The 24,123-nt window shown below is 42.5% G+C and overlaps 1 protein-coding gene and 1 long non-coding RNA gene across 2 annotated transcripts in view; one reads left to right on the top strand and one right to left on the bottom strand.

The window, feature by feature from the left end:
• Positions 1-1,856: 1,856 nt before the first annotated feature.
• LOC310742574 lies at positions 1,857-9,380 on the bottom strand. The gene is made up of 3 exons (XR_014538572.1): positions 9,248-9,380; positions 4,506-4,601; positions 1,857-2,407 (listed from the first exon to the last, which is right to left on the bottom strand). It is a non-coding gene; the product is annotated as an uncharacterized lncRNA (long non-coding RNA).
• BMPR1B (bone morphogenetic protein receptor type 1B) overlaps positions 2,394-24,123 on the top strand; it is a 79,778-nt gene continuing 58,048 nt past the window's right edge. Inside the window, exon 1 of the mRNA XM_083571442.1 lies at positions 2,394-2,572. Coding sequence (XP_083427568.1) covers positions 2,500-2,572 — 73 coding nt within the window. The 5' untranslated portion in view covers positions 2,394-2,499. The remainder of the gene's footprint in view (positions 2,573-24,123) is intronic.

The raw sequence follows: 24,123 nt of genomic DNA, 5'->3' as shown, positions 1-24,123 counted from the left end.
TAAGAAAGAAATGAAACGAAAGGGTGTCCTGCTGATTTTGGAACATAAGAAACTGCTTTGTACTCAGTCACACCATTGGTTTGTCTAGTTCAGTATTGCTGACACTGACTGGCAGCAGCTCTCCGGGTTCCGGGCTGGAGGCTTAACAAACCCTAACTGGAGACACCAGGGTTTGAACTTGGGATCTTTTGCATACAAAGCTAATGTTTTACTACTGAATTATGACCCATTTTTAAAATTGCAATAATGTGATGTTGTGATTTTTTTTATAAAAAAAAACTTTGTATAAAGTATATATGGTAAGAAATGGTGAAATATTGGTTTGTGCAATATATTCAGTTATATTGCATATACGTATATTTTTTATGACCCCTCCACTGTTGGTATACTGCTACGCTTGTATTTTTTGATTCAGTGTGCACTATCCTTTTCATCTAGTTTAACTTCTAAATTCATCATGAAAGACTGAGTCTTGTGTCAAAATAATATGTTTTGTGGTTGTTGAAGAGCATAGGTGTATTTCACCTGCACAACCTTTCTTTGATCAGATCAAAATAACCTAGATGTCATCCACAGAAAATGGTTTGTGGCTGCTCAGTAAATATATAACATTAAACTACAAACAACATGTACTGCTATATTTTGATATCGGGGTTATGGCTAATCTGCCATTGTGGGTGCCCAAAAGCAAGTGGATATGCTATCTTGCAAAAACATCAGGAACCCAGGCTTACAAAGTGGAGCCAGGTTTGGCCCCAGACATTCTAGTAACTAGCAGTGCCATCTTCTCCATGTCTTTTCAGGAGTAAGTCCCAGTGAGTTTTTAACAGGGCTTGTCGCTGTGGTCTCAACCACTGAGCCTAGGGCTTGCTGATCAGAAGGTCGTGGTTCAAATCCCCACGATAGGGTGAGCTCCCGTTGCTCAGTCCCTGCTGCTGCCAATCTAGCAGAAGTGGCTTAGTCATGCTGGCCACATGACCCAGAAGCTGTACGCCGGCTCCCTCGGCCAATAAAGCGAGATGAGCGCCGCAACCCCAGAGTTGGCCACGACTGGACCTAATGGTCAGTGGTCCCTTTACCTTTACCCACAGGTAAGAGGGCATAGGACTGTTGTCTAATAGTGATGCACCCAAACTTCAGAATCAAACTTCTCAAGTCCAAAATTTCTAGAGTAGTTGTTCCCTTCCACCTCCAGATTTCTGGAGTTTGAGCTTAGCTCATAATAAGCCGAGCCTCTACCTCCCCAGGAGCAGCCTCCAGCCACCTCACTGCTGAAACTTGCCTTACAGCAAGGATGCATTCATTAGGCCCTGCAACGACAAAAGCTATGTGCGATGTGATTTCCCAGTGGTTCTGGATCCTTAGCAAAGGAACCCTTGAATGGGACAATTCCTAGGAATCCTTAGCGTGCATTCTTGGCACCAGGAGCCAAGGAAATTATAGACTCTTGGTGCTTTGGGTTCTTATGAAAGGACACTTCTGGGGCACCAGCGTTCCATGCAGAGAGTTAAGGAGAAGAGCAGGGAGCCTTGCAGAAGCGATGGCGAGCATTCAGAGCCCCAGCTTGTTCCAGATCTTGTGTTTCCAGTGTCGTCTCCAAAAGTGTGATGGAGCTTTGATGGAGCTGTGCTTAAAATAGTAATTGGGCCTGATCAAAAATGAGCCGAAATTAGCCTGTGTTTAGGAAAGGCCAGTTTGAGTAATATCACCCATCACTATAGAAACAACGAAAAAATATTACTGATGATTAATCACCCTTTAAAACCTGCAGATTGATGTGCCCACTTCCTTCTGCCTCACCGTATGACTGGTGCCGAGTGGAATACACAGTGATCTAAAGCTCGGTTTACTTAAAATGCCACTTTTAAAAAACTTTTTTTTTTGCCTTGCTTCCTCGGGAATAGGCTGAAATGAGAAGCCAAACAAGCAACTTTAAAAAACCCCATAATTTGAAGCTGCACAATTTTCTGTTGCTCAGTGCAAAGCATGGTTAACAAGCTAATTCGAACTGAAGAAATCACAGTTGTACTTTTGTTTTCATAAGAACGCCTGGCAGTTTGGTACTTTCTTTGTATTCCTCAAGGATCTCCTGGCTTTGTTTTGTGCACATGAGTGTAAAAGAGAAGAGAGGAGCTGAAATCTCTCTGTCTCTGTCTCTCTGGCTGCAGCTTCTAAGTTTACACACATTCCCAGTGTGGGCAGCGATCAGTCCATGCTCCTGTCTCAGGAATCCAGTCCGGCTTGAGAGCCTTTCTGCCCTTTTGTTGTCCTCCCCACGAGGGTGATCAGTTGAGGACTATGTGGTGACAGAACCAGTTTGTAACAGGCTTGTCTTTCACCTTCTCCTCTCCAGGCTTTGCTGGCAAGACTCATGTGAGGATCTGAGAGAGGCGGGAGTGCAAAAGGGCTGCAAAGTGAAATAAGAAAAGGAAAGAAACGGGAGATTTAAACCACAAGCAAATCACTGCTGCTGCTGCTGCTGCTGCTGCTGCTACTGCAATGAACTGGCTAGAAGAACCAAACTGGAGGTTTCACGTTTCCCTCCTCATGCTGCTCTCGATGCACACCAGAGGTAAGGAGATAAAATGTTGTGCAATGTACTTCTGACAGGGTGCTGATGAGCTGAAGATAGCCTCTAACTGCTCTGTTGCTATTGTGAAATGGAAAGCTTAGGGGAGAGTAGCTTGTAGTTTGCAAGCCACCGGTGCTTTGTGCAAAATAAAAAAAGTTCAGCAGTTTAATAGCTTGTGCACAACACCATTAGGGCAGTGCATGGGAATTGAAAGCTGATGTGTGTTAAACTTGCAAGCCTCTACTTTACTGCATTTTTCTTCACCTTCCCTGCATTTTAGTCACGTTGCCATTTGCTTTTGAGTAGGGTGATAGCATTCTGAAGTTTATAGAAGCAGCAAAACGCAGTTAAGGTCGTTTTGGTATCAGTAGCAACTGATGTTTGCTCTTACACTGTTGATACAGTTCTTTGAAATTACTTCAGTGATGTGTTGGAGTAAAATTATGCAAAAAAGGAAAAAAATCTAAGCGGGAATTTAGAGATTTATGCCTTTTTATTTTTAAAAAAGATTACTTTTTAAAAAGGAAGCTGAGTTGAATGCAAATGATTGGGAAACATGAGTCAGCATAATAACTTTTAGCTTGTTTAAAAGGACTGAAAAGGTTCTCATTTTAAAAAGGGGAAAGTGAAGAGTGAAGTTAATGAATGAACTGCACAGGAAACAAGTATCTGGGAAGTTTTAAAAGAATGTATAAATCGACATTCGCCAAAGGGAGATTTTGAACTGAATACAAACTGGTATAAATAAATGTGTTTAGTTAACGGTTTAGTTATAAGGATGATGTATCTTTAGAACTGTGAAGATGCTCTGACAGAAGCCAGAACTTAGGACCATTCTAGTTGTTATTTAATTAATTCATGAATCACCTTTTGCATTTGTTTCAAGGCATGTTACAAACATACCATAAACAGCTAAAAATTCTTTTAAAAAGTACAAATGTAACTAAAAATAGGGGTTTTTTCTGTGTTGTTTTTAAACCTAATGCAGATATATTTTCATGTGGCTGGAAAAGCTTGTGTAAACGAAATTGTCTTCAGTTGTTTCTGGAAAGTACATCTAGTGGTTTGCTTGTTGTATGTCAGCAGGGATGCTGCTCCACAAAACGGGCCACTACACTGAAGGCCCTGCTCTGAGTTCTTGCATCTGATATTTTGGGGACTTTAAGGAGAAATTCTCCTGCACAACACAGTGATCTACTGGGAATATAAGGAATAAGCTGTTCTCTCAAGTAACCTTGTCCTGAGCTGTATTGGATCTTACATGTTAGTACCAAAATCTTGAACTTTCCCTGGTAGCAGACTGGAAACAAGTGCAAATCCAGAAAACATCGTGTTGTACCTTGATAGTAGTTTGCCCCCCCCCAACAACCTAGCCACTGTGTTCTGCACTTGCTGCTGCTGCCCAACCAACCTCAAGAGTAGCCCCACATAGAGTGTATGGCAGTAATCCAACCTTGATGTTACTAATGCATGGGCAAGTGTGGCCAAGCTGTCACGATTCAAAAACAGTCTGAGCCACCTTACCAGTCAGTGCTTCTTTTCTTAAAAAAATGTTTAGGGATCCTCTCATTTTCCTACTCATATTAAAATACTGCCCTTCAATGAGGCCAAACTTAGATTCACAAAATGTTTAGGGGTATGCGTACCCCTGTGTCCACCCAGAAAAAAGCACTGTTACCAGCCATAGCTGGTCAAATACACTCTTAGCTACTGAGGAGACCTACGCCCCCAGTAACAGGGCTAGATCTATTATTTATTTACTTATTGCACTTGCTAGATTTATAATCTTAAAACTAGTAGAAAACCAAAACAGAAGAAAAACCTGAACACATGCATAGATATAAAACGGATCAAGGTGCACCCACAAACTACACACTACATTCAGGGAATCTGGGACCCCATTTACTGACTTCTCAACCTGGGAATCACCTACCTCTGACTTGCCAGGATTCTGACCCAGTTGTTAGCCCTCAAAGTCCACCACTGCATCTGGACATCAGGGCCTGCTCGACCATTCCTGATTCAGATGCTATCGAGAAAAAAGGTTGGATTTCATCAGTGCCCTGATGACACTTCATTCCATATCTCCCACTGACCACTCCTGGTGATTTCATATAGATAGATGTTAAACAGCACAGGATACGATAGAGTGTTCTTTGGCACCACATAGCTCAAGAGTCATGGGGCTGAGGAAGACTAATCTAATGCTACTTTCTTCAGCTGTCCCTGGACATGAAACCAGAACCACTGGAGAACCACCAGGCAAGAGTGTTCAAGGAGGAAGTGGCCTGTAGGAGGTGGGTGGCCTGAAGGCTACATTTGGCCCTTGGGACTGAAGTTCCAAACCCTGGCCATAAAGTATAAGAACTGGAAGGGGCAGTCCTTTGATACAAATAAATTAATGTATGGTTGTTGGTTTGTTTGTTTTTTTAAAAAACTTTTCTCAAAGATGTATCGTTTTTTCCTCTCATAGGTTAGAGAACAAGTTGGTAGGCTTCTGTGTGTGTGTGTGTTTGTGTGCAAATGATTCCCAGCTCTACCTCTCCTTCAAATCAGATCCAGTGAGGTCGGTGAAGGTGGTTGGCAGATGGATGGTGGTTAACAGATTGAAGTTGAAACAGAAGTACTGTTTTGGGGGGACGGGCAGGTGGGTGTGGAGGACTCCCTGTTCCTGAACAGGGTAACTGTGCCCCTGAAAGATCAGCTGTGCAGCCTGGGAGTCATTTTGGACTCACAGCTGTCCATGGAGGCACAGGTCCATTCTGTGTCCAGGACAGCTGTCTAGCAGTTCCATCTGGTATGCAGGCTGAGACCCTACCTGTCCACAGACTGTCTCACCAGAATAGTGCATGCCCTGGTTATCTCCTGCTTGGACTGCTTCAATGTGCTCTATGTGGGGCCACCTTTGAGGGTGATTTGGAAACTACAACAAATCCAGAATTCTGCAGCTAGACTGGTGACTGGGAGTGGCTGCCAGAACCATATAACACCGGTCCTAAAGGATCTTCACTGGTTCCCAGTACATTTCCAGGCACAATTCAGAGTGTTGGTGCTGACCTTTAAAGGCCTAAATGGCCTTGACTGAGTATACCTGAAGCAGTGTCTCCACCCCCATCGCTCAGCCCGGACACTGAGGTCCAGCTCCGAGGGCCTTCTGGAGTTTCCCTCACTGCAAGTAGCGAAGTTACAGGGGACCAGGCATAGGGTCTTCTCAGTAGTGGTGCCCTCCCTGTGGAACACCCTCTCTTCAGATGTCAAGGAGATAAAAAATGACACAAGACATCTGAAGGCAGCCCTGGAATGGGAGGTTTTTAATACTTGATGTTTTATGTTTTTAGATATGCTGTAAGCTGTCCAGAGTGGCTGGGGAAACCCAGCCAGTTGGGCAGGGTATTAAAAATAATAATATTCTTATTAAACTGTGATTGTGAATTAAAGGGGTAATATGTAGCTAAGTTGTACTCTGAGTAGATCCATTAAATTTAATGAACAAAAGTTAGGTTCATCAGTTAAAATGAGTCCACTCTTAATAAAACTTAGTTGAATAACACTCAAGGTTTATAGGATTTTGTGTTTCCTGTGTCACTCCTATAAGATGCATGAGTGCACCCAAATTCACCTGTTCTGTCACTGTATCTTTGCTGGTGTGTGTTTTGGTGGCAGAAGTATTCATGGCAATCTGTTGGTGTTTCATGGCTTCCATCAAATCCTATTGCCAGCAGATCCTGAATATAAGAATGTGCTTCAAATCTACTTCATGGATTTCCAGAATTTTGGAAATATGTATACTGTTGTGCTGGAGTCTTTTGTGGCTGGCTATCTTTCCTGCTCTTCCGTAAGATGTGGTGCTAGTTTGAGAGACATTAATTTTCCATCATTCTTTGTTCCACTCCTTTTAACATCCCAGAGCATTTTCTGGGAATGAAGCTCCATTGCAAAAACTTGTTTCCAAGTAAGCATACTGCTGCAGATTGCATTCTGTGTGAAAATCTGATTGTACAAGCACAGGTGCTCGTTTTTAATCTCGGAGGACCCATTAGAAAGAAAACGTTCCAATATTACTGAGGAAGTTGAAGGAGCGGCTTTGGAAAAATTAAAGAAGCCTTAAACAGATTTTGAATATATAGATTATATTCCATTGCCAGATGCTGGGCAGCTCCTCCCACATTAAAACACAGATTCTTAATGGTTTGGCTGACCCTCAAGGGAAACAGATCTGTACTAAGATATGAACATCTGTAAGGGCGTGGAAAGATTTATGCAGGAAACCTGCAGTGGACAGCTGAAAGGCAAACACTGACAATCTCTCTACCCAACGAAATGGAATTTTGTTGTCTTATTAGGCCTATTCCAAATGGGAAACATGAGAAAAAGTAAAATAAATATGAAGGAATACAAAGTCAAATTAGGAGAACTAATTCAGTTTAACATGTGATATGTTATCAATTTTCATGTAACAATATTTGTCCATTCACATACACAGTCATCCTCCTTGCTTTTTCCTTTGCTGATAGGAGCATTTGTTAGCTACATAGAACCCTGATATTTGCTGCATACATAGGCAAAGATAAATCTATCTTACCTCACTTAAAGTTAGGATATTTATACTTGTTTTCACACAGAGACTAAAAAGATACCCCAAGGTATTTCCAGGTCAAAAGTAGAAGAGGTGTCTCTTCTATTACAGTAGGAAACCATTGGTGGGGGTAGCGACAATGAACCACAGGCATAGTTTACAGATCATGGGCTTCCTTTGCACTATACATTTGAAGTAGCGATGGCTTCTCTCAAAGAATCCTGGGAATTGTAGTTTACTATGGGGCAGGGAGCTTTCAGGAGACTCTGTATTCTCACAGAGCTACAATTCCCATAGTAGTTTAACAATCAATCCTTCTTCCCAGGGAACTCTGGGAATTGTACTTCTGTGAGGGGAATGGGGGTGGGTGTCTGTAAGCAATTCCCAGCACTTTTAAAATCAACCGTTCTTAAGGTTTTTGGGGAGAAGCCATGACAAATTAAAGTGGTATGATACTGCTTCATATGTATAGTGCAGATGGGGCCAGACTATGGATTATGACTGTGATTATGTGAACATGCTGGCTCCTGGGCGGGGGGAGGGGGGGGAGGGGGGAGCTTGCACCTGCTTTGGTCCTCCCTGGTCCTTTAAGCAAAGCGTGGTGGGGCAGCTATGCTGAAGTTTGTCTGAGCCCAAGATTATGGTTTAGATCAGGCTTCCTCAACCTCGGTCCTCCAGATGTTTTTGGCCTACAACTCCCATGATCCCTAGCTAGCAGGACCAGTGGTCAGGGATGATGGGAACTGTAGGCTCAAAACTTCTGGAGGGCCGAGGTTGAGGAAGCCTGGCTTAGATCATGGGTAGGCAAACTAAGGCCTGGGGGCTGGATCCGGCCCAATCGCCTCCTAAATCTGGCCCACAGACGGTCCAGGAATCAGCGTGTTTTTACGTGAGTAGAATGTGTCCTTTTAGGAGGCCCCATTAGCTAAAGTGGTGCTTCAGGTTAAGAACAGTTTCAGGTTAAGAACGGACCTCCGGAACGAATTAAATATTTAACCCGAGGTACCACTGTAATTAAAATTATATATAGCATATTAAAATTATATCATATGATTTATTATAGTGATATAAATCAGAGTTTTGACCTGTGAAGAACAAATTTCATTTTAACAAAGATACAGCTAAAATGACTAATGAATTATAGTGGTCTGCAGCATCCATATCAGTCACCAAAACCCCCCCATAACATCTCCCTTGGTATTACTTAACAAAAGAATAGTACCACAGCATTATTATAACACCATTATGTTTGGCATAGGTTAGGCAAAAATGTTCTGTGAGTTCTTGCCTCAGCTATTTTTTTTCTAGGATTGTTTGAGGGTGTCAAGAAATGTGGCTAGATATTATGCAATAGGACCTGTGTTGGCAGGGTATTGCTCTTTGTAGTAGAAATTTCACAGGGTTGGAAGCCACAAGGAATGTACTGTAAGCAAAATGGGGCCATTAAGATGCAACACAGAAGTATTTTTTTCCAGCATGTTCAGGGTAGCCCCAAGGTTAGCACAAATACAGGAAACTTTTTTAAAACAACAACAACAAAACAGTGAGACAAAATGTCTAAAAACAGCCCAGTGGGAACTCAACAGGCTCGTTAGCCATGGTATGCAGAGTGACAGCTGGAAAGAAGAAAACCTAGAGAACACAGAGAAAAGAGTAGAATGATTGGTTTATGGATAATGGGTGAGATCAGTGTGTCCAACATAATTCCACCACTTTGTAACTTGTGGACTGGCTGTATATTTCTATGCAACTGTCCATAAGAGGGTGTGTACATGAATGTTCTGTATGAGGAACAGACAATGTGTCACAGTCTTCTGTCATGTTCTTCAATAATACTTTTCCAGAATAAAATGATATTGGGCACCATATGGAAAAAACGTAGTGGAAGTTGCAGTAGTTAAGGACAGTTGCCACCTGTCTGCCTCAGGAGACAATGGAGTGTGCCTGCAGAGGTGAATCACAGTGTGTGAAGTGACCTCTGTGGAGCGCAAGCCCTGGGCAGTGTATCTGGAGGTCCTGGGCTGCCCAGACGACAAGACCTCCCTCTGGGCCTTGCTGATGTTGCCCAGAGGAAAGCAGAGCAATACGTTTGGTGTTGCCTTAACTGCAGGAGTTTCCGGAAAAAGGAATACAAGACTCCATCCAATCATCATAGGGACTTCAGTCCGGATTTGTGTAGAGTTTACTCCTTAGCCTTCCCCTCCCCGAAGATGTCCTGCAAGGCAGCGGAGATTTAGTTTTCCTTTTCCTAGATGGGCTACCTTCCCAGGTGGACAAGCCCCATCTGCCCCTCACTTCCCTCTGCATCATGTGTAGGCACAGTTGTTAACACAGAGTCATGACTGTGACCTGGTTCTCATGTCACAGTAAGCCAAACTATGGTTTATGAGGACCGTGTGGATGTGTGGGCTTCAAAAGAACAGTTACTTTGCTCTTCCCAGGTCTTTTTCACTCCAAGGTGGTTTCTTCTTGATTACAGTTCATGATGACTGAGGAGAGTGCTTAACCACAAGTCAAAGTTTGGAAAACATGCTAAGTGTGGAGTAAATGAGACCAGGGAAGAGGAAAGGAACCGTGTCTTCCTCTCCAAGAGCCTGCACACACATGTGGTCCCAGTAAGCCATAATTTGGCTTCCTGTGACATGTGAACCAGGGGTGTGGGTGTGTTTATATTTAATACTGTGATAGCTGCAGTGGTGTCCCTCTGAAATAAAGAGGATTGTAGGTACTGACTTGAGGACTGTTGCCCCAAGGTTTTGCAGTACATCCATTCCTTGGCATTTCTGTTAAATTTTCTGCTAAAAAATTTCAGTAAACACAACTTGTGCTCAGTATTACAGATGCTTGAAATTTTATCTCATCTGTGATTTTTCCCAAGGGAGAAATGACACAAACTTGGCATCCTTTTTCATCTCTCCCTCCCTCCCTCCCATTTTCGTTGTGGAAAAGGTATAATATTCCAAGTCATCTTCCAAACTAGTAATAATGCATTTTTCCGTTTCGGCCATAAGATGAAGCTGTCTATATTTATTAACGATTATATTTATTATTTATAAAGCAACTAACGTAAGTAGGCACTGTACAAAAATAAAAATAAAAATAAAAATCATGCTAACAAGTCCCTGGCTCTAAATCTGCAATCTAATAATCCCAAATTGCTGCATTTTAACTGCTCAGCAAAATTTGACAAGTTTATTACGTCTACATATTTATTTAATTGGTTAGTATGGATTGTATTAAGTGACTGCGTCAAAGTGATACATTTTAATCTGTGCGTTTTATTGGACACATGTCTCTAGCTAAGTTATTTGGAATGTCTTTAAAAAAAGAAAAAGTTGCCGTCCAAAAAAGTTGAATAAATATGTTGATTTCTGTAATGTTGATGTGTCTCTAGAAATGAATACGAGTTACACTTGAAGCCCGCCTAAGTACTTCTCTTTAGAGGGAGAAAACAGCTATCACTGTGATAACTCATTCCTGTATTTGGCAGTTATTGAATGCCCTGTGGGGGGAAATGCTTAGAAGACTAAAGCTGCAATATGTTTTGCATATCTCCACTCATGGAGACACTTCTCAAAAGAGGAGCTTTAGTGCCAGCACAACACAAGAAAATCAGTAGCATGAAAGGCCTTCTAAGAGTGCTGCTGTGGTTAAAGCTCTACCTACTCTTTATATTTCCTTGAATTTAATTCCTAGCTGTTTTTGCTTTGTTACCCCATTATTTTCTGCAATAGGCTGCATTCTGAGATGCTGTATTGTTGGGAAAGAAATTTACCCATGTAGTTTCATTGGTGGGTATAGTTTATGGCACTAATCAGGATTAGTACCAGTGACTCTAGCTTCTGGAATGTACAGGGACTAAAGTCTTAGCTGGTTACATGAAACAAAAGCAACTTAAAGACATGTGTGAATATCTCCATTTTAATCAGACCTGTCTCAGTGTAGGGAAAAGTGGGTGGCGTTGGGGTTTTGTTTTTTTTCTATTCAGAAAGAACCCCCCCCCCCATTTCTCTCTCTTAAGCTTAAAGGAATCCTCCTTGCAGATTTAATTTTCATCAATATTTCACCTCTTTCTTCTGCTTGATTTAGCCCATCAAAGCACTCTTGAGATACCTGATATTTTGCCTAACCAGCTGCGTTTCATTTGCAAAAAGGGTACCCTAAGCAAGAGCCTGTTTCTTTCCAGAAGCTGCTTGTTGTTTTGGTGGTTTTGGAACAGTTCTTCTGTGAAAAGTTCTTCTGTGAATGCAGCTGGCAGTGGCTGATGACTTGACTAGCAAAAATTGGATTCCACCTTCTTTGCATGGCCTGTAGGAGTGACAGATGGATTTATTAGCTTTATATATCCCTCCATGGAACTTTAGATGGCATGCATAGTGTTCTTCTGGGCAGTATCCCCACCAGGCACCCGCCAGCCCCCAGGAGTGATGTGTGAAGGAAGATGGAGTTGCAATGGCATCTCCTCAGTGGCAATAGCACTGCCAGTCTCTGGGATGGCTAGGAGAGATGGTGGGGGAGTCGAGGGAGGTCCATGTTGTTGCTGGTTGTCCCGCAAATATGTACTCACTGCATGGCCACCACCTGTGCAGGTGTCCCCAGCCTCAGCACCACCGCCTTGCCCCATCTCATGCCCATCTTGGCTGCCTGTGGGAGGAGGATGTTGCTGCAGCTTATCTTATCACTGCTATCAGGCCCAGGCAGCATGCTTCACTTTAACAAGGGACACATCCACACAGTTTTCTGCTTGTCCCATGCTTTCTAAGCACAGATCCAAGAAGTTTTGCTGTGCCCTGCTGCTTTCCCCCAGAACACCCACTCTTTAGTGCTAAGTCAGGACAAACGGCAATCTGCTGGAAAACCTGATGGCCGTTTGTTCCGATTCCGTGCTGAACTGTGGGAAAACAGTGGTGCAGACGGAGGTAAGGATGAGCCCAAGGTGTTTGCCTCACCACCTGCCTTCAGCCATTGCCCAGCTCTTTTAAGCATTCGTTATTGAGTAGCTGCTTCAACTCTCTTAGTCATGGAATTGCCCAACAAGAAGACACTCTTTTGTTTAATCTGCACAGCCTCTGCATCCTGATAGATAGCTTTGTCCTTGTTACAGACTACATTAGAGATTGCCTAAACAGCTTTCAGAAACTAGGACCATGCAAATATGGGGAGGAGGGGGAGTTTTTTCTGGGTGGTGGCGGCCGCAAGCAGGTTGTGCAAAATCACAACCATTCAGGGTTTCAAATGGTTTTAAACACAATTTTAGAAAAAGGATTTCCACCCCTCCAAAGAATAGTGTATAAAACAACTTATATGCACATCTCCCCATCTAGAATGTAAAACAGAAACAAGTTGCTTTATTTCCCTTTGTTAGCAGAGCCCACTTCTGCCTAATCAGATATTATTTAGGTTAAACTCTAGCATTACAGTATTGATTCATCGTTTTCAATGTTTTATTAATGTATTCTCCTCTTCCCCCTTGTGCTCATTGGTAATTCGATGTGCGGAGCTCCCACAATCGCCAGTTTAGGTTTCTGATGAGCACTGTCATCTCCCCGTCTCTGCCCCCACAATAAAATATGTTTGTGAATACTGTTTTGAGAAGCAAATTACCGCCACGGTGCTTGCAAAATGATCTCCAGTTACTATACTTTTACTTCTAATGGAAGTGTGCACCTTAGCCATGGGCTTGGGTGAATGTGCACTCTGGATTTGTGGCTGAGCTTTTAAAGTCCTGTGTTCGATACTTAAAAGGGTTTTTAAGGAGCTAATTAAAGATGTGGTACAAATGGGACAGCGGTTTGTCTTTACAAGGCTACTAGTGAAAACAACAAGATTTGCCTTTCACTTCTGGCATGTCAGCCTTCAAGATTTAAGTGTGTGTGTGTGTGTGTGTGTGTGTGTGTGTGTTAAAAACTGTCACTGTGGTTTCAGATGTATTGTCACCAGTGGTGACCTTGTTAAACTAATGCAACAAAGGAGAAGGGGGGGGGGGAATCCTATCACTGTAGTCTCCTTAATTAATAAATGTCCTTGGACAGTACAGCTGCTTTCACCCAGCTGTATTCTGTTTGGCACTGCTTTTTTTAGGTTTTGCAGTCCTTAAGTTGAATGTAAACGTGGATAAGTCTGATTTGTATCTAACTGTTTAGCATCTTGAGGATTCCAGGTGCCTTATTTATAAAAGTGTTTATTTTTTTACCCGTTGTGACTTCGTAACTGTGGAGAAATGTTTGAAGATGGCGAGGGTACCTCCTTAATAAATCTTAGAAATAATCAGGTTTTTTTTGACCATGACTACCTCCACTGTTAGAGACAACCTGCTTCTGAATGCCCATTGCTGGGAATCATAAGTTGCAAGAGCGCTGTTACACTTGGGTCCTACTTGTGAACTTTGCATAAGGCATCTGGAGTGTGGGAACAGGATGATGGGCTAGATGGGGCTTTGGCCTGATGCAGTAGGATTCTTCTTATGTTCTTACCATTGGCCAAGGAGCCAAGTGCTATGTTTTGAGGCATCTGAGTGCAATATTTCACTCCAGGATTGTACTCACAGACAGAATGAGGGCAGGCTCCCGGCTGGTGCATTCCCCTCAACTCAGGGAAAAGTGAATAAATGAAATGAGAAAAGACTGGATTTATTCAGGGACAGACTATGTCAGCAAAAGACCCAAACTTGTGGTTGAACTATTGCCTGAACACATATTTCCCTGTGTTTAGTATTGCCCAGCCTTGGCTTTTGCTGCCCATCTAGATCTAACTTCTCTATCCTTCCCTACCGTCAAGCTCCCAACTCTTGCTAAGAAAGAAAGAAAGAGAAAGAAGGAAGTTGCAATTCCTTCTAAAAACTTGGAACATTGAAGCAGAATCAATTTATAATCGACAAGAAGTTGAACACAAACCATTGTGATTTACATAGTTAACATTGCAGCCTTGAGTTTTGCATTCAAAGAAATGTGGGATCTAAATGTACTAAAATAAAAATAAAGTAGTTGTGATCATAGTTAGAAATAGTATTATCAAGGTAGCTTGTAGTATGTAAAAGATTTTCACTTCTTTCAGGGGCTTGAAAATAATTATTCCTACAAGATAGTGTTAATTCCTCTTGGCCCTGCAAAGCAACAGCCTGTTAGTTGGATGCATTTTCCACAAAAGTGCAGTGTTTACTCCTGTTGTATAAGAGCTGCTGACTCTGATATATACTGCAGAAGTGGAAAGGTTTTCCCCCTCCTTCTTCTGTGAAAGAAAATGAATAGTAAGGAAGTAGGGATTAAAATCTCCTTATCTGCACGGGGCTGTTAATCTTGTAAAATAAGGAAAAGCCTCCCTGCTTGCCATCTCCTGTTTTTCCCCCCTTGTTCCCTTTTCACTATTTCTGTGGGAGTAATTCGAGGTTAAGCAAAACATGGACTCTTCCTGTCAGCAGCTTGGGATGGAGTAGAGAATGTGGATTAAAACACATAAACAAAGCTGAAGCTTTTCCCTCAGAACTGCCTCTACAAACGATTTCCAAAACCATCAGCATCACAATGCTAAGTTTAGACTGGTTGTTTCAATATCTTTATGTCCCCTTCCAAAGAATAAAGCTGGATGTGGTGTCCTCTTTGAGAATAGTCTCAAAAGATGTCCAGGAGGGCTATGCACTTTAGGATTATTGTCGCTGAAACTTTTTAGGCACATACCACAGTGAAATTCAAGGCATTTCAGCAATGCTCAAAATGCACTGTGCTTGTTTCTGTAGTGCTCACATCCCACACATAAAAAAGCAGTTTTCATTTCTCCAAGTAGAAATTGAATAGCCACTCTCTGCCACTGCTAAGGTGGAGCTTATAGGGTCTACTTATATACAGCGGTTCTCTAGGGCTATATCTGTCCATCTGATGGGATGGTGTTGAAATGCAGGGTTGCGTCTGTTAAGTTGTGGGTGAACATATCAGACGACACAGCCATTCTTCAAACAGCTCTTGTTTATTCACAGGCCAGAACAGAACTGAACTGAAGGGTTCAGCCAGCCTGCTTATATAGAGCTCCACCAGAATGCAACAGTAACCACTTTCTGTAACTATCCAATCACTGAACGCCACTTTCAATCCCTTATTTGCATATGTGGACCTGAGTGAAAACTATCTACAGTATCCCCCTACTGGCCCAGGGTGAGAACTTCAGTGCATAACAGTGTCTTAATGTTATTTGACATCTTAGCATTCTTTCTCCCTCTCCTAAGAAGCTACTTACTCTGGAGCATGTTGTGGTTCCTTCCCCGTAATTCTGTGGGATTTATTTGGGTGATGTGTTAAATCATAGAATAGGAACTTTTTTTCATGGCCAATTCTTAGCTTGATGTCCAAACACAGGCACTGTAAAGATTAGTCTGTGTCCAACCTTCCCCCCCCCAAAAAAAGTTCTCTTAAACAGTTTCTACAGTAAGGGCCCCATTGGGGGGAAAACATCATGCTGGTTTTTTTTGGGGGGTGGGGATAAGATGCAAAAAGATGCAGCCCAAGCCTGGAACTCCCAACTTGGGAGTGTGCCATTTTGGGGGATAAGGCTTAATTCTTGCAAATTTCTTCAGTGAGTGGTCTTAAAAATTTGTTTTTGGGTGTGAGGAATTCAAATCAGCCATTATATTTGAGATTGGACAACATTTAGCCTGGTAAGTCTAAATTTGATGCAGAAGCACATAAGCAGCTTACGTAAAGTCAAATAATTTTAATTTTACCTTCTGAAAATGTCTGGCAATGCTAAATAATAATAAAGAGTGAAAATAATATTAATATGTAATATAACCGCAAGTGCTTGGCAATCATTGTAATGGTTTCTGTGCAATTTTACACACATTTTGCAAAACTAAATTATATTAATATCTTTTGAATTCCAAGGTCATGTTATAAGATGTTAGCACCCCTTCATTTTTGGAATTTGAAAGTTAAAAAATGCAACATGCCTGTGCAAACCATGGGCATTGTGGTATAAACTTGGCATCTGCCAAGGTCCCCTGCCTCAATAAATTTTTATTGGTTTTTAATTGAAAATAGTTTTGTTTTTGTTTTTTTTTTGTTGTTTTTTTTTTTTTGCTTTCTGGAGGGGATTGTTTGGTTGAGGGGGGTTGATTGCTTTTTTGTCCTTTTTTTGTAGGTGTTTTGCCTGTTTGGGGGGCAGGGGGGGAGAGGCTTCTGAGCGCTGCCAGTTTTTCTGCTCCCCAAAATATCCATGAGTCCCAAAAAATTTAGTGACCTAGGCTAAGCTGTGCATTGCCTATTTCTGGAACCTAACCTTTTTTTGTGCTTGCAAAAGATGTGCAGTTTAATGTTGCATGGCTATGGTCTTGGTATCCAAGGTGAGTTATGGTCAGTATTGCGTATTCATCACAAACAACTAACTCCAAATTTAATCTTATGAAAAGTCATGTTCTCAAATATTTCATAATTGTACCATTTGCAGAATGGCAGGCAGCCAGTAAGGCACTGAATAGTCATTTCTGTCCATCGCCCTGTCTGTCTAGCTAACAGTGTGTGCTGGTTTTTGTCTTGCAGACATTACACAGTTCTCCGTCAAGGGAACCTACTTTATATTTAGACGTGCAATAAATTAGCCTTGGAGAAGGCCCAAGCCATTCAGCTGTATTTCTTTGCAAAGCAAGCTGTATGTTTATCAGACAAGAGTTTTTGGATACAGTGTTTTCTTTAAGCTCACCTGCTTGGTACTGAAATGTTAAAAGTCAGTGTTAAGACCAGAAATCTCAGCTTTAAAGAACATTAGCTGGTATGGCTTCTATTTTTACACATACCCCTTTTCTTCTAGATTCCCCATATTTCATTATGATTTGTGTACACCTTCCAGCTTCCTTAGTGTTGGGTGTTATCTTCGGTTACCTAGGTAAATACTGTATAATATTTTTTGCGATTCGATGACAAATGAGTCCTAGGAAGCCAGCTGATAAAGTGATACGGTGATTAACGTGGACTGGAGAGGCCCGAGTTCAAATTCTTCTTTGCTTATTTCTGCATCTAAAAGATTTCCTCCTCGCCCATTAATCAAAGATTCCCAAAGCAACTAGCAACAAGTTTTAAAACACATGGGCTGTATCCAACACTGCATTGAGTGGAAGGCAACTTGTGTGCTGGATCTTTCTCTTCTGACCTCTACGCCCCCTGGAAAGCCTCTCCTAATGCTTGAGGGGACCTATAGAACATTGTGGTCCATGTCACCTGATAGTACTTGGGGCAGGGGGGAATTGCCCAAAATTATGCGGAGGAAACACGTGCCAAAGGAGGACAACATCATTCCTTCTCAATCCATTTCCTTCTCCCAGCGCTGTCCTAGATGACACATATCGCAAAATTTGGTAGGTCCCCTAATACCTTGAAGAGGCTTTTAAGGAGTTATGAGGATAGCAGGTGGGAGGAAGTGAAGGGAGGGGGGCGCTTTCCTTCCACAGGTGTGGTGTTGGGCACACTCCAATATCCACAATAACCTTGCATAAAAACTAAATTTAAAACAGGCATGAAACTGAATGAGCTGGTTCAATGCCACAGCATATGAAGAGACCTCATGCCTGTGTTACCCCTTGTTGCTAACCCCTCACACTTTCAGGCTTCCTTCCTTTGTTCCAAGTTGTCAGTACGCCGCAGTTACTTGTGGCTAGCTTGACATGAACCCTGAGCTGAGAGAGATTCTGAGCACATGTGGACAGCGGCATAGCAATCCCAGCCAGTGCGTCCCTGGGGCGGACCAAAGTTGTTGAGCTTCTTTTGTATTTCTTCTGAAACTCGATGTAGCTAGCGTACACGGTTATATCAAAAAGGTGAAGTAGGTTAGGCCGAGATGCAGAATGAGTGGCTGAAGATTTCCCCAATGAACTTCATAGGTAAAGGTAAAGGGACTCCTGACCATTAGGTCCAGTTGTGACCGACTCTGGGGTTGCGGCGCTCATCTCACTTTATTGGCCAAGGGAGCCGGCGTACAGCTTCTGGGTCATGTGGCCAGCATGACTAAGCCGCTTCTGGCAAACCAGAACAGCACACGGAAATGCCGTTTGCCTTCCCGCCAGAGCGGTACCTATTTATCTACTTGCACTTTGACATGCTATCAAACTGCTAGGTTGGCAGAAGCAGGGACCGAGCAACGGGAGCTCACCCTGTCATGGGGATTCGAACCGCTGACCTTCTGATCAGCAAGTCCTAGGCTCTGTGGTTTAACCCCCAGCGTCACCCGCGTCCCTTTTAATGAACTTCATAGATGACTCTTAATTGCTTTACTATGCTGGGTAGTTGGGGTGGGGAGGAATAAAAATGTAATAGATAAATAAGGAGGAGTCAGAAGCACTTTTCTTAAGGGCAGAGTTGTTCCTTCCCTTTGCTTGTCAAATCCCATTAGTTTCTGAGCTAGTTGGCTAAGATGGCAATTTGCTGCTCTGCAGATAGTGTGCATGTTTAATTGGTTGCAAAGGACACACGGCTGCTTTCCTGAACTGGTGGTTATTTTGGTTGCTGCCCTGGGTGTAGTGGACCAATCAAGTGTGCTTGACAATATTAGACTTCTTACTCAGCCTAAATGTCTGCATTTACTTTAGCCCTTGGGTATACGACCTTTGTAGCATATCTGAGTCAAAGATGACTTTTCTTATTCTGCTTTGAATAATGTGGAGATAATGTCCACTTGCATTCTTGCCTTGCACTGGAGAGTCAAAAAATCTACATTGTCAGTTTAGTTATTGACCAGTACAGAAGTACAATGCATCTGTACTTTGGCCAGGCAACAGTGAATGAACAGTTGGAGTGTCACTTAATGAATGTCAATAGCATGTGTCTTGATAGAGCTTTGTGCCCTGCCGTGAGTAGTGGATTAATTTGAGTAGTTCTACTGCCCTAGCCAGATTAATAACACATGCAATTTATTTTAAAATGCTACATGCTGAGTGGAATGATTCCGACAACCTTAATGATGCTACTGATTAGACAATTAAGTGTGTTTACTAAATATGAACACATTTAAAATACTAAAGGGAAGAATATTAAGAAGCTGCCTTGCCAGAAAGGAGCATTCGGAACTAGCAAGGAATTTGCTGTATTGTGCAACCTGCACTTGTTTTAGGAGAAGGGCTCAGTGGTAGAAAACATCTGCTTTGTGTACAGAAGATCCCAGGTTCAATTCCCAACATCTCCAGGTTGGACTAGTGCTGGTGGGATGTGTGGAATCCTGCTTGAATTCCTTTCCCTCTCTTAGTCTAACCTGTTTCAACAGCTAGCCATGAGGATAAAATGGAAGGGGTGGTCTATGTGTGTGTTTCCCCCCACCAAAAGATGGGACATGTCTGTAATTAATGCATTAATTAATTATCATTGAAAAATGCTATGGGGATTTTGCTGTGTAAAGAGCTTTAGCCTTCCAAAAATAAGTACATAGAATGCTGTTAGTAGGAAAGCCCCAAAAGGCTTTTGCAGCTTTCAGATGTTTGGATAAATAGGAAAGCTATTTAAAGCAGATTGCAATGCCACACAGTAAGAGAAAGGTGGCCTCCTCATTAGGGCCTCTTAGCACTACCGAGGCATTATTTTTCCAGTCAGCTGGAAAAGGAATTAAAATGAGGTTCCACATGGCACTCAATGCAAAACCGTAGCTCCCATACAAATCTGGCAATACCTCCTCCCATGGCTTAAGATTCTACGACATTGAGAAGCAAGGCCCATTGCTTGTAAAAGGCCCTGTTCTCTATGCCTTTTGTTGCTATTTATGTGTTCTACAAACTAACGTGGGAACCATGTTGCTTGCGAGTCATTTTTCAAGTCACGCAGCTATCCTTGTTTTATATCTGCACGCACAGTTCTTGTTGGCAGAAAAGAAGTGTGTTGCATCTAACCAAGTTGTTCTCAGAGTAGGCCCATTGAAATTAATGGACCTAAACTGGCCACATCAGTGGCTCTATGTATTCTGAGTGTGACTGGATGCAATCCAGTGTGAGGGAAAAGCAACAATTCATGATATTTGACTTGCCTCTAACAAGCATCATATTTGAAAATGCCCTCCACGTATGCAGATCTGTTCCAGAAAATCTCTTTGCCACAAAAAGCCAAATCCTCTCTTTCTTTTCCCTTTTAGCTTTTCTTCATCATACCCATGTGCACAGCACAATAACAATTTTAAAATGTAGTCGCTTACAGCTATTCTGTAAAGAGGAAATTATTTCCATGGTGAACATGATTAATCACAGAAGATTGCAGTGGCGGCCAATAAATACAATGTCATGCAAATCCAATTACAGTACATAAATCTTAAGGATAATTGTGTTTGTTAAATTAAAAGAGCAAATCTAATGATTGCATTGGATTGGATAAATGGTTGTGCACAGGAGCTGTCTGATGCTGTTTTGTGTTGCTTACTAAAGGAATGAGAGAAAGATGCCCATCTTTTCCTCATAGCAACATTTTAATTTCACAGCAACCATGGTATTAACTATTATATATATATATATATATATATATAGAGAGAGAGAGAGAGAGAGAGAGTGTTACATATTGCACATCTTAATGTCTTGTAGCTTCATCCCCTTTTGCTTTATCCACATCCATTAAGTATGAACCCTCTCCTATCAGCCCAAACTAGCATAGCCCAAGGACTGGGGGTGATGTGAGTTGTGGCCCTCCAAATGTTATTGTCTGCAAGTTCCCCATTCCCACTTTAAAGCAGATGGCACAGGTTACCAGGGAGCTTCTTCCCCTCTTTGCTTGTACAATACATTCCTGAAGGGTGGAGTGATGGCGAGGAAACCACCCGTGCACCAGAAAATAGCTGTGCTAGACATGTTGCTACCTTCAAACGGCATTTGTTTAGGTTCAGCAAGACTTTTCCCACTCGGAGGATATAAATCTCATAGAGATTTTCCTCAAATAGAAATGTTCAGCTGCTTTTCCTGTGAAGGCTCCTGCTGCAGGAGCACTAGAACATTCAAATTTATAAACAAAACAAAAGGAGAAAGAGGATTCTGGAAGCCAGTCTGAAAAAGAAATTTACAACAACAGTGTATATAGTTTACTTTCTACTTGGGACTCTGGGTTGCATCATGGCACCAGAAGCTGGGACAAATGAAGCCGGCTACTACTCTTTTTGAAAACCGCCCACTTGCGTGCAGCAAGGTTGCTTCTAGGACGGCAGTCATTTTGCTCCACAAAGCTCAACTTGGTCTGAGAGAAACGGATCTGCAAATGTCATGCTGGGTTTGCTTAGAGGCTGGCCAAATGGCGCTCAGTAAATTTGTTATTTCATTCTCGGGAGTGTCAAAGGCGCTGTCTGAACGGAAGTGCATTATAAAGATAAAATGCACTGTCCCCATTTAAAAGCTAATCAAATAACTGAGAATGTAGACTTTTATGGGCCACAAAGGCATGCTTCTCGTCGAAAAACAAATGGAGACTTGTAAAACGGAGAGGGGGGAACCACTCTTACCCCCCCAAATTCATAGAGCACTCTGTTGTTGTTGCTTTTCACAAGCATGCACACAGGAGGAACACATTTATGTTCACCTCATTTCCCTTCCAGATTGCAGGACACAATAATGCTTTTTTAATTAACTGCTTTTCACAGACAGGAGAATGTTCTGAAGTGACTAACAACATAAAAGCATTAAAACTCCAATCTACTCTCACTTAGGCAAAAATGGAGAGTGATTACTGGTATTTGAGTGGCTTCATAGAGGTGTTAAACAACATGATGGATGAAATAGAACCCTGCAGGATCCCAAAGCAATAATGCCAATAAGTTGGGCAGAAACGACTCAGCACAAACCTCTGCCATTGGCTGAATCACAGGAAAGCATTAACTGCAACAGCACTCTGGGGCAGCCTATCTAGAAAAGTACCATGTCTGATGCTAATGAAAGCCACTTGTTCCAGGAAAATTAACAGGGCCACACTCTTCCAGCCCCTCTCATGGCAAAGGTCATCCCATGAGGTGACCAAAGCAGCTTCTATACTAAAACCCCACCGCTGAAACACAGTTGAAATGGATTTAGAAAATCACTTGTCCAGCAGCTTATTTGCTCAAGCACCTTGCCTGGGAAAGGAATGTTAGCTACTGGTTGAGAGTTATGTGATTTAGATCAGGAAAATGAGTACAGGTAGATAAATACCTCCCACCCCCCAGGTTATTACAGCTTTCTTTGACAAAACAGGGACCACCTGGACTCTCAGACAGGCATTTACAACCTTTTGGGTCCAGCTGGGACATTCTCTCATTGCTATATGTAATAAGCCAAGAGGGTCAAGGGTCGAGCTTGCAAGCGGTCAGCCAGGCTTGCCAAACACCTTGTCCTCAGGTCTTAAAGATGGAAAGACATCTGATAAAATTGGACCAGATGGTGCTCTGGACATCTCTGTGGGAAGCAAGCAATTTTGACCTCATCGTGTCTAGTTGTCAACATGATGATTCCTCCATATTGTCTGGGCCAAATTGTGAAACCCCAAAGCAGCGCTGAGAACATCTCGACTGGATAACCCTGAGAAAGACAGAGTGGTTGTAGTGAAGAAATGCTCCTATCTCTGCCGCATAATAGACTCAGTTATGAACTCTTTTTCTCATTAGACTCAATATGAGTCTTTATCCACCTGTGTGATAGCTGTCTCTTAGTCCAACTCATTGCGCTTATCTGAGATGTACACCAGAGAGCCATGTGGGTGCTGCTCAGTGGAGATAGTCCTTGGGAGCAAATGTATCACCCTCTGAAGTAATTTCTGTATTTCACAAAGCTTCAGCAGCTGGAAATCCCTCCAAAGCCTTCAAAGAGTTCCTCAGAGTCTTCATTAAGGTAAAGGTAAAGGGGCCCCTGACCTTTAGGTCCAGTCGTGACCGACTCTGGGGTTGCAGCACTCATCTCGCTTTATTGGCCGAGGGAGCCGGCGTACAGCTTCCAGGTCATGTGGCCAGCATGACTAAGCCACTTCTGGCGAAACCAGAGCAGCTGCTTACCTTCCCACCGGAGCAGTACCTATTTATCTACTTGCACTCTTGATGTGCTTTCGAACTGCTAGGTTGACAGGAGCAGGGACTGAGCAACGGGAGCTCACCCATCGCGGGGATTCGAACCGCCAACCTTCTGATCGGCAAGCCCTAGGCTCTGTGGTTTAACCCACATCGCTACCAGCGTCCCTATCCCTGATAGCTCCCCCAATCCCTGAAAAAAATTAAGGGTGTTGGGAGCCTAAAATAAGGTTATTTGACCATGACAAGGGACAGTTAACACAAAATCCCTCATTACCAGACCACCATGAAATCCAAGTCAAGAATGTGTTTGGGGAGGCTCAGAGGTAGAACATCTGGGGTGTATGCTGAGGTCCCAGGTTCAATTCCTGGTATCCCTGGGTAGCAAAGGGAGGGCACCCTGTCTGAAATCCTAGTGTGCTGCTTCCAGTCAGTGCAGACAACACTGAGCTAGATAGACTAATGACCTGAGTATCAGTATAAGGCAGCTTTCTATGGATGGAATCTAACGCCATGCTAGTAGAATGGGGCTCCCCCCATGTGCTGTTCTGAGGGTTTCCCTGATGCTACAGAATGGCTTGGGGAAGAAAGCCCCATTGTTCTAGTGGGAGTCCTTGCTCTGGCTTCTGCTAGTGGAGCAATTTAGTTGAAACTGGCTGTATGTTTCTATGTCCTGCTGTATGTGTTGGGCTGATGACATGCTGGGACAGTCCTGTGGTTGTTGTCATGGTGACCATGAAGTCTTGAGTTCACTCTTCCCCTTTATTGGGCATGTGAGTGGTACCTTGATTATTCTCATAAATGGTAATGGATCATCTTTCAGCAAGGAAGAAGAAAACATGAAAGTGAGCTGGGTTAGTCTCTCCTGTCAAAGGATGAGGAACAAAGCAAGACAGTACTTGCAATTTTTATGGCAAAACATGTTTTTATGTGGTATCAATGTTTCTGTCAAGCATATCGCAAATTCATAAGCCCTTCTACTTTTTGAGATTAAATGGCTTAAATACTGACT

Source organism: Podarcis filfolensis, assembly GCF_964270895.1.
Source record: "Podarcis filfolensis genome assembly, chromosome: 9".
Classification (NCBI taxonomy): Eukaryota; Metazoa; Chordata; class Lepidosauria; order Squamata; family Lacertidae; genus Podarcis; species Podarcis filfolensis.
The sequence above is the reverse complement of the archived record's forward strand: the minus strand, read 5'-3'. Positions and strand labels throughout refer to the sequence as shown.